General features: G+C 37.9%; 1 protein-coding gene across 5 annotated transcripts in view; it reads left to right on the top strand.

Moving 5' to 3' along the window:
- Window positions 1-5573: 5573 nt before the first annotated feature.
- FAM184B (family with sequence similarity 184 member B) overlaps window positions 5574-13784 on the top strand; it is a 39958-nt gene continuing 31747 nt past the window's right edge. For 2 of the 5 annotated variants that reach the window (XM_032685068.1, XM_032685067.1), the window contains exon 1: window positions 5574-6302. In XM_032685068.1, coding sequence (XP_032540959.1) covers window positions 6168-6302 — 135 coding nt within the window. In that variant the 5' untranslated portion in view covers window positions 5574-6167. The remainder of the gene's footprint in view (window positions 6303-13784) is intronic. The other 3 variants (XM_032685066.1, XM_032685065.1, XM_032685069.1) reach the window with 2 other exon arrangements.

The raw sequence follows: 13784 nt of genomic DNA, 5'->3' as shown, positions 1-13784 counted from the left end.
TTAAAAACTGGAAAGATAACTAAGCTCAAACTCCAGAGCTGTGTCATTGTTTACAGTATGTATGAAGAGCATTTAATGACACTTTTAATGAGAAGCAAGGCCACAGATGATTAGCTGAGGGGAAACATTCTGAGCATATAGTAACTACAGAGTTATAGTAATATTCAAAAATGTGAATAGAAGTAAGCTGTGGACAGTAGGAACTTAAGGTGTTTGTCATCCATGCGTGTTTGGCCTTTAAAAAAATAAGGTGTCTGAGTAGCTCAAGTGATGAAAGCTGTTTAGTAAGGACAGGTGACAAACCATCAAATGACAGTAGGTCAAATAGGCAGGACCTGTGCTGAAGAAGGGTCATTTTTTCTAAGAAAAATAAATAAAAACACATAAAATAGCAAAACACTAGAGGTCAGTCTTGTTTCAGATCTAAGTTTTCCCAGTGTTTTCTTTAAGAAGCAGATTTTTATCAATGAAATAATAGAATTATTTTCTCCTTACAATGGTGTCAAGGATTATGGGATATAAGAGCTGGATGTGAAGGATGGAGGGCAGCAGCAGGAGACAAATTATTATATTTTATAGATAAAAATAAATTTTAAAATAATTTAAACATGAGGCAAAGGGGTTTTTTCCTGACACATTATACTACCATACATCTGTGTATGTTTAAAATGGATACCTGCTTTTTAAGGGCGAATCTTTTGTATTTTGTGTTAACTTTTAAAACATATAGATGTGGCCTAATCCCTTTCTGCTCCTAGAGAGTGGGAAAGGGATTCTATATGCACAAGTAGAATAGTAACATAGAACCTTACATGTTAACATTTTCCTAAAAGTTTTCATTTTATGTTAAAAAAATAGTCACTCTACAAAACCACTGTAACCAACAGCAAATCCTCAGTGAGTTTGTGTTTTTTAAGGTTATATTTTCTAGGGAAATACAATGTGTAATAATTTTTCTATTTAATGTATTTTTACTGGACAGTTAACTTCATCTAGATTTTTTCTGCAATAGGACCCTGTTTGTGGAGAAGAAGATGGAAACAGCAAGACAAGAGCAAATAAAACTTTGTGATTCTTGTGGCATTAAAAACCCAGGACTTTTATTTCAAGTGAAACTAATAATGCAAACTGAATTATTTTTTACTCATATATGTTTAGTAGCCCATTTGTACCTGCTTGTGTCTCAGGTCTACAGATGAGGATCTTTCCAGACAAATACCTTATAGTCCCTTAAATTGGATTTCAGCTAGGATGTGAGATTTATTTCTTCCAGCTGCTTTAAATATTTCTGCTGGGCTTTGTATTTATATGTAGAAATAAAAGATTCCTAGTAAAATTGATATTTAATGTGTAGGTAAATAACATGCTGAAGTAGGACCACAAATGCTGGCCATCTCTTTGTGATACCAGATACCTTATTTGACTGATAGAAGTGTTGCTGTCACAGTTTTTACAGCTTATGTTTCAATGCCTTGACTGCACTAATCAACCTTAATGAGCCTTGACCAGCCTCACCTGGGTCTCCAGCCTGCAGGAGCCCCATTCCAGCTTGGCCCTGAGCTTTCAGTCTTTTGCTGAGCTAAATCTCAGGGCTCAGTAAGGGCCAGCTACTTCCTGAGGGATGGATATGATGACTGACTAGAGGAGCAAGGCTCTCTCCACCAGTGCAGGCCCAGAGGTTGTAGCTGGTGGGTTTCACAGTTCTGTCTGAAAAGGAGAAGAGTGATGAAACTCAGAACTTTGGATGGTGCTCCAGGCTCTGGAGGGAAGTGCACTCTACTAATTAAAGCTTTCTTACTTGTCCTTGGAAGTAGTGACCTTATCTGCTATGACCTACTTCTGAATCACTGTTCTAGATCCCTTCTCTTTCCTTTGTCGATCCTGTTATGTGAGCAAATACAGTGGCACTGGGTAAGCCAAGCTTGCTGCATGCCAGTTGCTTTGTGGTAATATTGGATGTAGGTCGCTGGATAAAAAACAGGTTACAAGAAATGGAAGATGTTGCTAGCCCATTTGTTAGGTGTTCAAGTGCTTTTACATCTGATGCATTTTGTTGGTTCCAGTTTCCATATTTAAAATGTAAGCATAGTAATGTTTCATCCATAATTAGGCCATCGTTATGCAGTAGTAATCAGAGGTTTTCTTCACCACATTACTGCAAAAGTTGCATTTGTAAGTCAGCTGGAAAATTGTATATACATTTTTGAATAGTTACTGTTTTCAGTCAATGAGGAAATTGGCAGCAATTCTAGTGGTTTTGGAATCCTGTTTGCTTTATGAGGTGAGAAGAAATTAAAATTATAAAGTAGTTATATATAATATTTTAATATATAATTATATGTAACATAGGTAATTGCCGAGGATGTAGCAGTGGTAGCACTTTATACTTGTCATTTTTCTTGTGTTCAATCCCAAACCAAGTTTTATTGGAAGTAGGATAGTGAATTAGGCGAGCAGGATAACTCTTACGAGTCTTGTGACTACATTTTTTTATCCTTATTTCCTTTTTTTTTTTCTCCTCTAAGAAGAAAAAAAAGTTCCAGAATTCTCTATTCTGGGGTCAAAAAGCTACTCTGGGACCAAAGTGAAAGTGGAAATCAATGAGGGTAGAAATTTATGAATTAAATTAGAATCTTACTTAGGATTGCATTTTCCTTTGTTGATACACCAACTTGAGAAGTTTTAAATCAATTTTAGTAATAAGGCTTTGTCATTTGAAAGATAGAATCATTGGAAGGTTTGGGTTGGAGAGGACCTTGAATATCGTCTAGTTCCAACCCCCAGCCCAGTGCCACCATGGGCAGGGATGCCACCCTCTAGATCAGGTTGCCTAGTGCCCCATCCACTCAGTTCTGACATAACATGACAGTTAATGACTTACTGTTCTACCATTTCCAAATGCAAATTTTCTTGGACTGTAAAACAGCAGTAGAGTGTAATCTGGGAGACCAGTTTAACTTTGTGCTCATGTATTAAAAAAGAAAAAATCCCACTGACTTTAGTAGTACTGGTATTCAGACAGAGTAAAAGAATTGGGCTGTATTAATTGTTTTGGGAAAGCTGTTTGTAATGTGTTAAATAAAGGTGCAAACTTAGGTATTAAACATTTGCAACAGAAATATCTTTTTTATGTCTTGGCATTTCGGGGGGAGGGAGTGACTCTTTTAATAGTAGCTAGTCTGAAGATTTCAGAAGATATATAGTCTGCATATTCAGCAAACAGGAGGCACCAAAAATGGTGTATGTATGTATGTCTTATCATGTATGATTTGTCTTTTGTAATAAAAAGGTTATTTGTTAATGCGCCTGAGCAGCAAAGCTATATAGAGTTACTCACAGACTTTTAGAAAGATGGTAGTGACATGACCACCTTCTCTCATAGTTAGTGAAAACTAGTGCAGCAATAATAATTCAAGCAGAAGTTTATGTATTTTCTGTTTAGACTTCTAATTTTTATTTTAAACTGTCTTTCCTGTATACTGCCCCAAGTTTATAAACATTCTGTAATACACCTGTGTGTTCCATGTCATTCTCACAAACCCTTCATTTGTGTACTACACATTTATATTACGGTTTGTGATGTCCTTGCTTTGTCATCTTATGTATAGGTGATCCCTAGATCAATGAGAAGAAAAAAAAGATGTTAAATGCTCATTGAAATGCTCTGACATTATCTGCTGAAGTTCTGTTATTGGAACCAAGTGGAGTTTTTGAATAATGGGACTAATGAACTTGAGTCATCCGTGAATTTATGTTCTGTGGTTGCATTTTCTGGTGCATGAGATCTGACTGAAACTTTTCCAATGTTTGAAGTATTGTCTGAAAAGTCTTGTCTGGACTCAAAATACTTTACTAGTGACAAATTATTTTCTGCTAAAACACCATCTTGTACCAAAGCCTCAAGTTTTTCCCTCTAACCCCCCAAAATACAAAAACAGCTTGAGATATCTCAGTGGTTTATTCCATTTACAGTGTCCCTGATGGTCTGTGCTCCTCTGCTCTGCCTGTGCCCATGTATGGGTCTCAAGTCTCTGTCCACCTGTGCTTTCAGGTCCAGTGTGTCCTCTGCTTTCAGCTGAACAACTATACATGAGTAAAAGACTATAAACCTTCCACTTTTGGTGCCATTTACTGTCCACATAGTAGAGAGATAACACAGGTAACTTATTGTGAGTACTTTTAAAACATTTTGCATTTTCCTGATTTGCTTTCTATTTTCACTTAATTTTGGGGTCTTTTTTTTCCCCTGAGGAAACAGGGTGCTAGGATATTGGTGCAGCTCTTGCTATTCTCTTGATTGTCCTAATAAGCTTGCCAATTTAATCAAAATTTTACATATAATTCAATTTCTACACTTTTTCTCAAATTGATGACTGTGTAGAGAAGATATAACCATATTAACTGAGTTAAATTTAAGTGTCTTATCAGATATCAGACAATTGACAATGCCATGTGCCTGTGCCCTAGTCACAGAAGAAGTTCCAGCAGCATCTTGGACATTTGTGTCAGTGAGTGAAGAAATTGTACTTTGGTGTTCCTTTGTGCAGGGATCTGTTTCTTACCTTTTCTTACTAATGTTCTGTCTGAGCTAAACTTCTTTTGCCTGCTTAGAATCTCCCAGCAACTGTGATCATCTTTGTTTTCTCTTCTACATTGCATTTCTAAGTCCTCATTTTCTCTCACTCTGGAGTGAAGATTCTTTCTGCCTCTGGATATTTACAGTCTCACCTTTTCTCCCAGCAATTCAAGGGTTTGGTTTCCCTGTCCCGAGGTCTTCTTACTTCTCCCCACTGCCTGTAGGCATTCTTCTTCTGCCCTGATCTTTTTCTTCTGTGTTATTCTTAAAAGTGCTTTATCTCTCCTCGACCTCATCAAGGCTTTCCCATTTTCCTTTTATCCTGCCCTTAGCCGACACCACATAATCCTCCTTTCCAATTCTGATAGTCCTCAGGAAGCTCTTTTTTCAAACCCACCACTAGCAAAGCAGAAGCTTCTTGCCCAAGAAGGATGGCAAGTATTACCAGCAGGTGAGACTGGAAAGCTGCTTTAGCTGCATGGGGCAGGAGGAGGGAACAGGCTCACGAGTCTCTCTGGCTGCAAGACAGTGTGAGCTGAGGTGGAGCCCTTGACCTGCTCCGTAGGGTCTTATGTACTGGCTAGTGACACATCAAAGGGGTGTTGAGCAGCTCTCGGCTTCTCTTACCTGTTCTTTCTCACTTTTCCTTTTCTCCACCTCTCTGATTTCACCCTGCTTGGCCTTCTCCTTCCCCTTTCTCTTCTAGACTTGTTTAAACGTGTTCACTAACCAGTTTATTCTCATGTAACAGTTGAAGCATTCTTTTTTAAAATCCCATTATCTTAATAGTTTACCTTTTTTTTTCTTTGTGCCCTTTTTTCTGCCTTTTCTATCCTTTTATTTATTTTACATGTACAGACCTGGTCTCTTTGAAACAATGTGCACATTAAAAAAAAAAAAAAACAACTGCAATATTGTCAGTTTTCTTCAAGCACCTTTCCACTGCATTTAGTGTAACTGAGGGGAACTGAGTCTCTTTGGATAAAGCAAGCAGACCAGATCCTGGACACAGCTCCAGGGCTCAGCTGTTCTCGTGTGCCTCTTGGTTCCATTCTTTTTTCAGCGTGGCAGCAAAAACTGAGCAAAGGTTTTCTTCATCACTTAAGTGGTCTTAAGAGAGGATTGCCAGAATAACAGAGCTTATGAAAGGTGCCAACACTGCCTTCTCTGATGACTTCTGCAATGCTCTGGCAGCCCAAGAAGGCAGCATGATTTAATCTTCAGGCGATCTATGCTCTAACAGATCCCCGGCAATGCCTGTGCTGCTGCCTGTATGGCTGGCTCAGTGTCCCCGCTGGGAAATTTGTAGCACCCAGCCGCTGGCATCTTCTCCTGGCGGAAGCTCAACCATTTGAAGAGAAGGGGAGGGAAAAAAAAATCCCCATCAGGATGTTTGCACATGTTGTTCTCTGCCTGCTCGCCTGGGTGTTTTGCTGAAGGACTGGGACATCTGCAGAGAAGGGAGAGCGGCGGCGGCTGGAGCGTGCCCTGTTTGGGGCTGAAGTTCCTCCAGCGCCGGGGGCGGCGAGCAGCGGGGACGGGATCGCGCTACCCGGAGCGTACACACAGACCTGATTAAAATTCAAGCCTAATGGCCTCTGGCATAAACAACGTTCATCAGCCCGGGACTTGCAATGGATCTAAAGCCTCTCGCAGCGGCTCGGCAGAGGAATGCAATCGGGATATGCACGTGAAAATGTGCAAGAAGATTGCCCAGCTCACTAAGGTAAGTCTCGTTGTTGCAGCCTTCCCAGGGAGGTGAGGCTGCCCTGGCCGGGGCGGCGGGGAAGCCTCGGAACTGTCTCCTCTGATGGCCCCTGTCTGACAGGAGGGAAGGGAAACGGGTCTTCTCTCTTAGGGCGGCTACTGAGAACATCAGTGTGCTCAAACTTCCTTCCAAGCATTTCCCCGCGAGGGTGCAGCCCAGCCTTAGGGGCTGCCTTTATGGCAGACGATAGAGCAGTTAACTGCTCTAATTACCGTGCGACCATAACGAGAAGAGCTCCAGCTCTGCGAAGACACCGGGTTTGCCCCTGAGCTGTTCGGAGGGATTGGCAGTATCCGTTTTCCCCCCTAGAATTACGAAGACGGCAAGTAGTTTGCATTTTATAGGTTCGCGAGTAATATTGTTGCAAAGCTGCAGCCGAAGCGAGGTACTACGGTACAGCAGTACTTTGACTCGTAGTTAATTGTCCGTGATGTGCCTAAGTAGCGACACTTGAAATGACGTTCGTAAAAGGTAGGAGTTGGAGAAGAGGCAGGACTAACCTGCGTAGTATATTGTACCTAAACTTTTGGTCAAATACTGAGCTACACTGTATTTCCCACACCATATTAAGAAATAAGAAAAAATGTGTAGGAGATGGCAGTTACCTTTTAACACATGTGTCTTTGTCAGCGAGAAAAACCTATTTACTACCCTTGTTTACTAACATAGCTTTTACATGTCCTGTAACCTCACTGCAGTTGATAGAGACGTTTTAACAATGAAAAAAACACTGACAAAATACAGGTCAAACAATAGGAAGTCATTCAGATGTTCAAGTTAGAATGGCTTACTAGTTATAGTCCCATCGTTCTCATCTCATGATAAATGTACATCATGTGTATCAATACATACAGAAGGGCTACTATATGTGCTAGAGTATACTCACTGTACTATACCAATACTTACTTTACAGGTGCTTTGTTTCTGTCTTTGTTAAATAGGATTTGTACACAATATGATCCTTACTTTTTGCCTGTGTTGCAAAATTTTGTTGCAGTGTTTTTTCAAATTTTTTTTACTAAATTTCTACTGTTAAAATGCGAGAGGGTTGATTTCTTTACTTTTAATAGAATTTCTCCTCTAGACACTTTTCAGTCATCTGAAAAAAAAGATGATTTATGTCTGGAGCTCAAAAAAATACGTCCAGAAAGCAAATAATTCTGTTTTGGAATGTGGCCTTTAAGAACCAATTTTCTCTGCAATAACACTGCACTTATAGAGAACTCACGGTAGAATTGGAATTTAAATCATATACTTTCCCTTCTGAATTCTGGGTAGACTAAATCTGAACCAATAGTAAACAGTAAGAAGTAAAATATGACACCAGATTAGCTGAAAAATGGTTATATGGAAAATTTGTTGTAATCATTTTTGGCCTAGGAACTTCGAGAGCTGCCTTTCAAATCACTGTTTTCTTGGCTATATTGCAGTCGGGATGATGATAATAAAAATCCCTCCTAAGTTTAAATGGCTCATAGTGCTTTCCTTTCTTGTTTCTAACCTAGTATGCAGTAATGCTGTTTGTTGTTGCACAGCTGCAGCTTCCTGTCTCAGTGACTTTAGATTTTCATTGATGAGGAGATGATGATCTCATTACTCATCCACTCAGTGTTGTGCCAGGTGAGATGAATACAAAATGTGTAAATTAGGTGTAGGATACAGATCTTGACTTCCATTCTGTTTCTTTGTTACATAGTCAGTAGTGTTCTCCTCCTACTCTCAAAGGCAAAGCTGGGGTGTGCAAAGTTATCAATGGAAACCAAACTGGGTGAGATTTCCATTGTTGCATGTAGTGGTGATTATGTTGTAAAGGCATTGGTTGGTGCAGGGAGTCTCCACAGGTAATCTGGAGCCAGAGATCTTGACAACTGCTCCCATTCTACTGCCCTGGTATTTCTGCTTTTGGAAAGGTAGGATATAGGAAGGTTTCATACCTTCAGTCATGCATTTTTCTGTTCTGCACATTTTTGGCTGTAGCAGCAAAAGTAATGTTTTGTTTGCTTTAAGCAGCAAACTACTGTTTTTTGTAGCCCATTTGTTTTGAAGTCAATCTGTTCATATGATTGAAGCAGCATGTATGACTTTGTACTAGTAATTCAGTGTTTGATGGAGAAGTTTAAGCTTGACTCTTGGAGTGCTGTTTTCTGCTTGATGGTTCTTTGTAGAGCATAATGTGGAGTTAAAGTGCATGGTGATTTTTATAAGACACTTCGGGTTTCACTCCCTAGTGCCTCAAGCTGCAGATTTCTAACAACCATTGGCTATTGCAGGATATGCATGTGCTTATGGATTCTTAGGACAGTCCTTTTTATTTGAAATAGGATGAAAAATGCAAATGAACTTTTGATGAATGTTGAGGAAAGTGGATCAACTTTCATTGGCGAGGTGGTTCGGGAAGTGCTGGCAAGAACTAGATATGCTCTCGATATCCATGTTATTCAGGCTTCTTTTCAAACCTCTGGCAATGGGACTCAAACTAAATCTGCTGGTCTGGACTACACTTCTGGAATCAAGCCTAATATGAATAACTGGGAAGGTGACATTACCTGGTGGTCAGAGAGCTACCTAAGCCACAAAACATTTCTGTTTCCTTCTTAGAGATAAATTCCTGGATACCAATTGAGGGATATTTTTTTTACCTTCCAACCTTTCTTTTTCCCAAGGGGTTCATCTGACTCTGTATTGTGATTTTGAGAGCCTTATTGTAAGAAGCATGTTTTAAATTGCAGTATTATGGGTCAAGCAGATTGTTAGTAAAAAAAAAAATCGAGCAGTTTGGCAAGAATTTTGTGTGTATATGTTGGATACCATGAGTCAACAAAGGAGGAGAGTGCTGATGCAAGGAAAAGTTAATTGCTGGTAAAATGCACTTATGAACCCTTTTTATTCCTTCAGGGGAAAGAAATGTCAAAGGGAAGCAAGTGTGTTCCTCTTCTAGAAGCAGCAGCATAGGCAGATGTTCCTGAATGACTCTGTGTGGAGCAGTTCAAAATGTTACACTCTGACTGCTTATCACCACCAGTCATTAGAAGGTTTAGCCCCTCAGCTCAGTCAGCAAGGTAGAAAATATGAACTTTATATAATAAGCTTTGGTGGAAAATCAGCCAGATAAGCAAAACCCACTTTCCTTAGTTATTTAAGGAGGGATGGCTGACTTTTGCATAAAAAATGTATGCTCATATTAATTCTATGAGCTTTCACACAGTGGGTGGAAATTTACCGAAGAATTAGCAAATGACCTGGCATGTGTGTGAGGACATAGGCTTTCTACACCACTCCAGTGTCTGTAGCATGGCTATATATTAGATCTTTTAACCTTTGCTGTTTTATTTGCCATAAACATATCAGCTGATTTTTGTTGCCTTTTTCACATAGTTTAAGATAAGTTTATTGACTTTATTTACTGTGATGTGTTAACAGTACTCAGTAACCAATGCTTAGAGTGGTTCAGCTGTTGTGGATTAGTTATTATGCTGCCTTGGCTCTCCTGTGTGCTTGAGGCTTTTTGATCTCAGTTCTCTAGAGAGTTATTCAATATTCTACAGAAATTAAGCAAAATAGAATAGCATAAAAACTAGGATCATGCTTTTGGAGCAGCAATATTTTTCCTTTGGGCAAGGAGTATAAAAAATATTTCTATATAGGTGAAGAAAGAGACTTTTTATAAAACTGCATAAATTATGTGCTAACAAGACTAATAAAATCAGCTACCAATAACTCCATGTGCTTTATGATGTATTTGTTTTCATGATTTTCGAATACAGTTTTCTATCAGGATTTAAAAGCTAGCATTATCTTTGCCTATGAGCTGACAAGAATGTGCAGACTGAGATTTCTTAACCTGTCCTCACTATATTTTCCTTACAAAACTAAAAGGGAACTTCTGGATCATTAAGTATATGAGCAATGTTATATAATTGTGTTGATGAACTAGCCAAAAGCAGTATTAAAGACACTACTTTTATTAGGAAGGAACCTAGAATCTTATATTTGAATAGATAGAAGTTATCATTTAAATTAATTCAAGGTATAAGAATGATATCTCTGTGTTGGAATTACCTCCTTACCGTACAAATTTGTCACTGATTATACCAATTTGCAGAAAATCTGACAGCCTTAGTAATCAACAACTCAAAACTACTTTATAATGGAAAGTACATAATAAATTCAAGTCTCTTTATCAAGGAACCCTAGATAATGTTTATATACAAAATGTTATGCATATTATTAATATGCATATTTTAGGCAGTAGGTAATAAAATCTTATGATTGTGTAATTTTTATTTTTTTTTATGATCTGTCTTTTGTTTGCAGGTAATATTTAAAAGTATCTTTTCAGTGACACTATAACTGTACCTCTCTCTTAACATTTTCTTTAATCAGTATGTAGATGCCAATGTTTTACAAATGCGTAACATTATACCCCGATTAGAAGTCAATGCCAACTCAGCTGAAGATGTTCTCACGTAAATATTCTAAAGCTGTGTATTTTAGATTTTTGAACACTTCAGCATTGTGTTTTATATATAAAATACTTTTTTTCCACAAAGTATCATGTTCTTTTCCCCCAGTCACATTTTCATTAGATAAAACAGTGTTTATGTTTTATTAAAATAGCTGTAACACTAAGGTAGAACTCCCTCTGTTGCCACCTTTATAGTCACATCTTAAACACATTAGCTGGCTCACTGTAACAATTCACTTGTTTTTCATGCCTGTACACAACCAGTCTGACTTTATGTGGTGACAAAGAGCACTTAACCTATACTTTTAGTAGACACAGATAAGGCATATGAGGGTTTTTTTTGCTTGTGCTTAAGGCCATGAGGAAGTGTGAGAATGTAGTTAGTACCGTAACAAGACTGAGTTAGTTTATCCTACCTCCCGGTGGGGCACAGGAGCTCAAACTTTGCTGTGCTGGTTCAAACTTGGCATTTTACTTAATGTGTATTCATTTGTCTTCCAAAGGGTTTGGAGACAGCAGTAGCTTGATTCTGATTGTGCCCAGTGAGATACAGGAATATGATGTGCCTCTAGTGCACTTGTGTGAAGTATTCTCACTTCCTCCAGTAATCTGTGAGATTTTCCAGAGGCAGGTGAAGTATCTTAGCATTTAATATCTCTGAGTGGATTTTTATTCAATATGTTTCTCCAGTCACTTCTTGAATTCATGTGACCTTTTAGTTGAATTTGCTTACAGCAGCAAGAACTTAAATTTTGGTGCATGCAGTAGTAGAAATTGGCATTATTAATTCATGGCTACCTGAGGGTTCTGATGGTTTCTTTTCTTAATTAGCAAAGTATCTAGAATATATAAAGAAGTCTTATTAAGTTTTCAGAAGTCCTTTATGTGATTTTTACCTGCAAACTACAGGATAGTAAGAATTTGATTCAGTCTTTATGATCCTTTATAAGGTCTGTGTCAATTCGGAAGAAACAGAGCTCATCTATGCCTATCACAGATCTACACTGAAGGCAAAACATAGAGATCAAACTTCTAGGATGTAGACCCGTGAGTTTTAGATATGTAACAAAAAACCAACCAGCTAAATTATCAGTGAATTACGTGGACATAAGGCCTTTTTTCCCCTTCTATTCACACAGAAGTGTTGACTTCACTTCTGTATTAAAAATTCTCCTGGACTACAACAGCAACAATGCACAGACAGGACATAGGTAAAAATGTGGCTCGTGTCAAACAGATTTTTTATTTTTTGCACATCATCCATCTGAAAGAGCTTCATGAGATAGAATTGAACTCATATAAGACTGTAATAGCCTAAGATTTGTGGGGATATTTGAGACCTTAAGCAGGTATGCAGGAATTTCACCAAGACAGATTGCAAAATGTGGAGAAAAAGTACTCTGAAATCAAACAATTTGGCATTTCTGCTTGCCTACATATGCATGTTAATTTACATTAACTGTCAATGTTTAAGCGTAATGTTTTAAAGTATTTTCATCTAGTTCTGTGGTTTTTAAGAAGCAGAAATTTTACCTAATCTAATTTTTACTGAAAAGTAATGTGATCATCTGGCAATATTTTAATACAGCTTAACCTGATAAATACGCTCAAGATGGATTTGAATCACCTCAGGGAGAACAAAGAAATAGAAATGTATTTCATGTAAATGTCATGCTGACTGATTTTATTTATTCTAGTTCTTAATTGCACAGAAAATAATAAAAAAAGTAATAGTGCTTTTGCTATTTAAGCTTTGCAAAATTATTTCTAAGTTATGTAGAAAAAGATTTTGAAAAAGATAAGATACAACATGAGTCAGGAACTGTAAAAAAATTTTAGAACATCCTGTTGTGTGGAGTCAAATGCTTCAAAGATCTGAGATAGATCTTGCATTATTTTGTGTATTAAGTAATGACCTGGAAGTAAAAATAAACAACATATTAAAGTTAATAGATTATACTAAGTCAAAGAGAGTCATAAACATCTAAAAAAAATGGAGAGAAATAAGGAATATAGATGGAAAATTAACTGCATTCAGTTAATAAACACCCAGTATCTGTTTTGGTTTGTAAAGTGTTGGTAAAACAGCGTGAAGTGGGTGTACATATATGGAGTCAATATGAAGTTTGGATGTTCGGAGTGCCAATTTTTTTAAAGCTTCTCTCATACTACCCATTTATATGTTTATGTTATCAACAGTTGCTGAAACTATTTGGACACATAAAATTATTCTTTAACTTTCAGGAAGCAAAGGAGAGTTCATATGTTAGAGCAGTATCATTCAGCTGAAATCAGCATAGGTGTAAAACGGGACGAGTACTGTAGGTAATCATAGCCTAGGCTATTACCTCAATTAAAAGGCATTCTTCTTCAGTGATAGAAAGAAAAAGAGAGACTTGTTAGAGTATTAATTAATAAATTGTGGGGGATGGTTTTATTTTCTAGCCTGTAGAGTTAGTGACAGAGGAGGCTGAGGGATAGAGGATTCATTTAAATAACTGAAGTTACTTGTAATAATTTCTCTGCCCTTTGCTTTTAGAGAGACCCTTTTAAGACTGGCATGTTTATAGATACCTTACTCTGCTCTCATCTGCTTGGGAAGTAGATGAGTTCAAAGAAACAAATTCACGTGCCAGTGAAGACAAGATGCTGCTGCCGCTAGTGAAAAGGAGATGACACAGTCACCAGTCATCTAGCAAACTAATTATAAATGAAAGCTTGTCTCCTTCACTGCTTTGTTTAGAGTGCTGTCAGGAGAACCCTGTTTGGCATCCCCATCTGGGGCTTTTTCTTCATCTTGTGTTTCTTCTTTTTTACTTCTAGCCCTTTCTCCGTCAGGAAGGATTTTTGTCCACTAGCTTGGGCCTGAGAAAAGAACACTTATGATCTTAGCATCCTCACTCCTCACATTCTGTACCAAATTGTCTTCCTTCTTTTTCAGCTAGTAAAGCAATCTGCTAGAAGAATTTTTTTCA

The sequence above is a fragment of the Chiroxiphia lanceolata genome, chromosome 4 (assembly GCF_009829145.1).
Source record: "Chiroxiphia lanceolata isolate bChiLan1 chromosome 4, bChiLan1.pri, whole genome shotgun sequence".
Taxonomy (NCBI): Eukaryota; Metazoa; Chordata; class Aves; order Passeriformes; family Pipridae; genus Chiroxiphia; species Chiroxiphia lanceolata.
The sequence above is the reverse complement of the archived record's forward strand: the minus strand, read 5'-3'. Positions and strand labels throughout refer to the sequence as shown.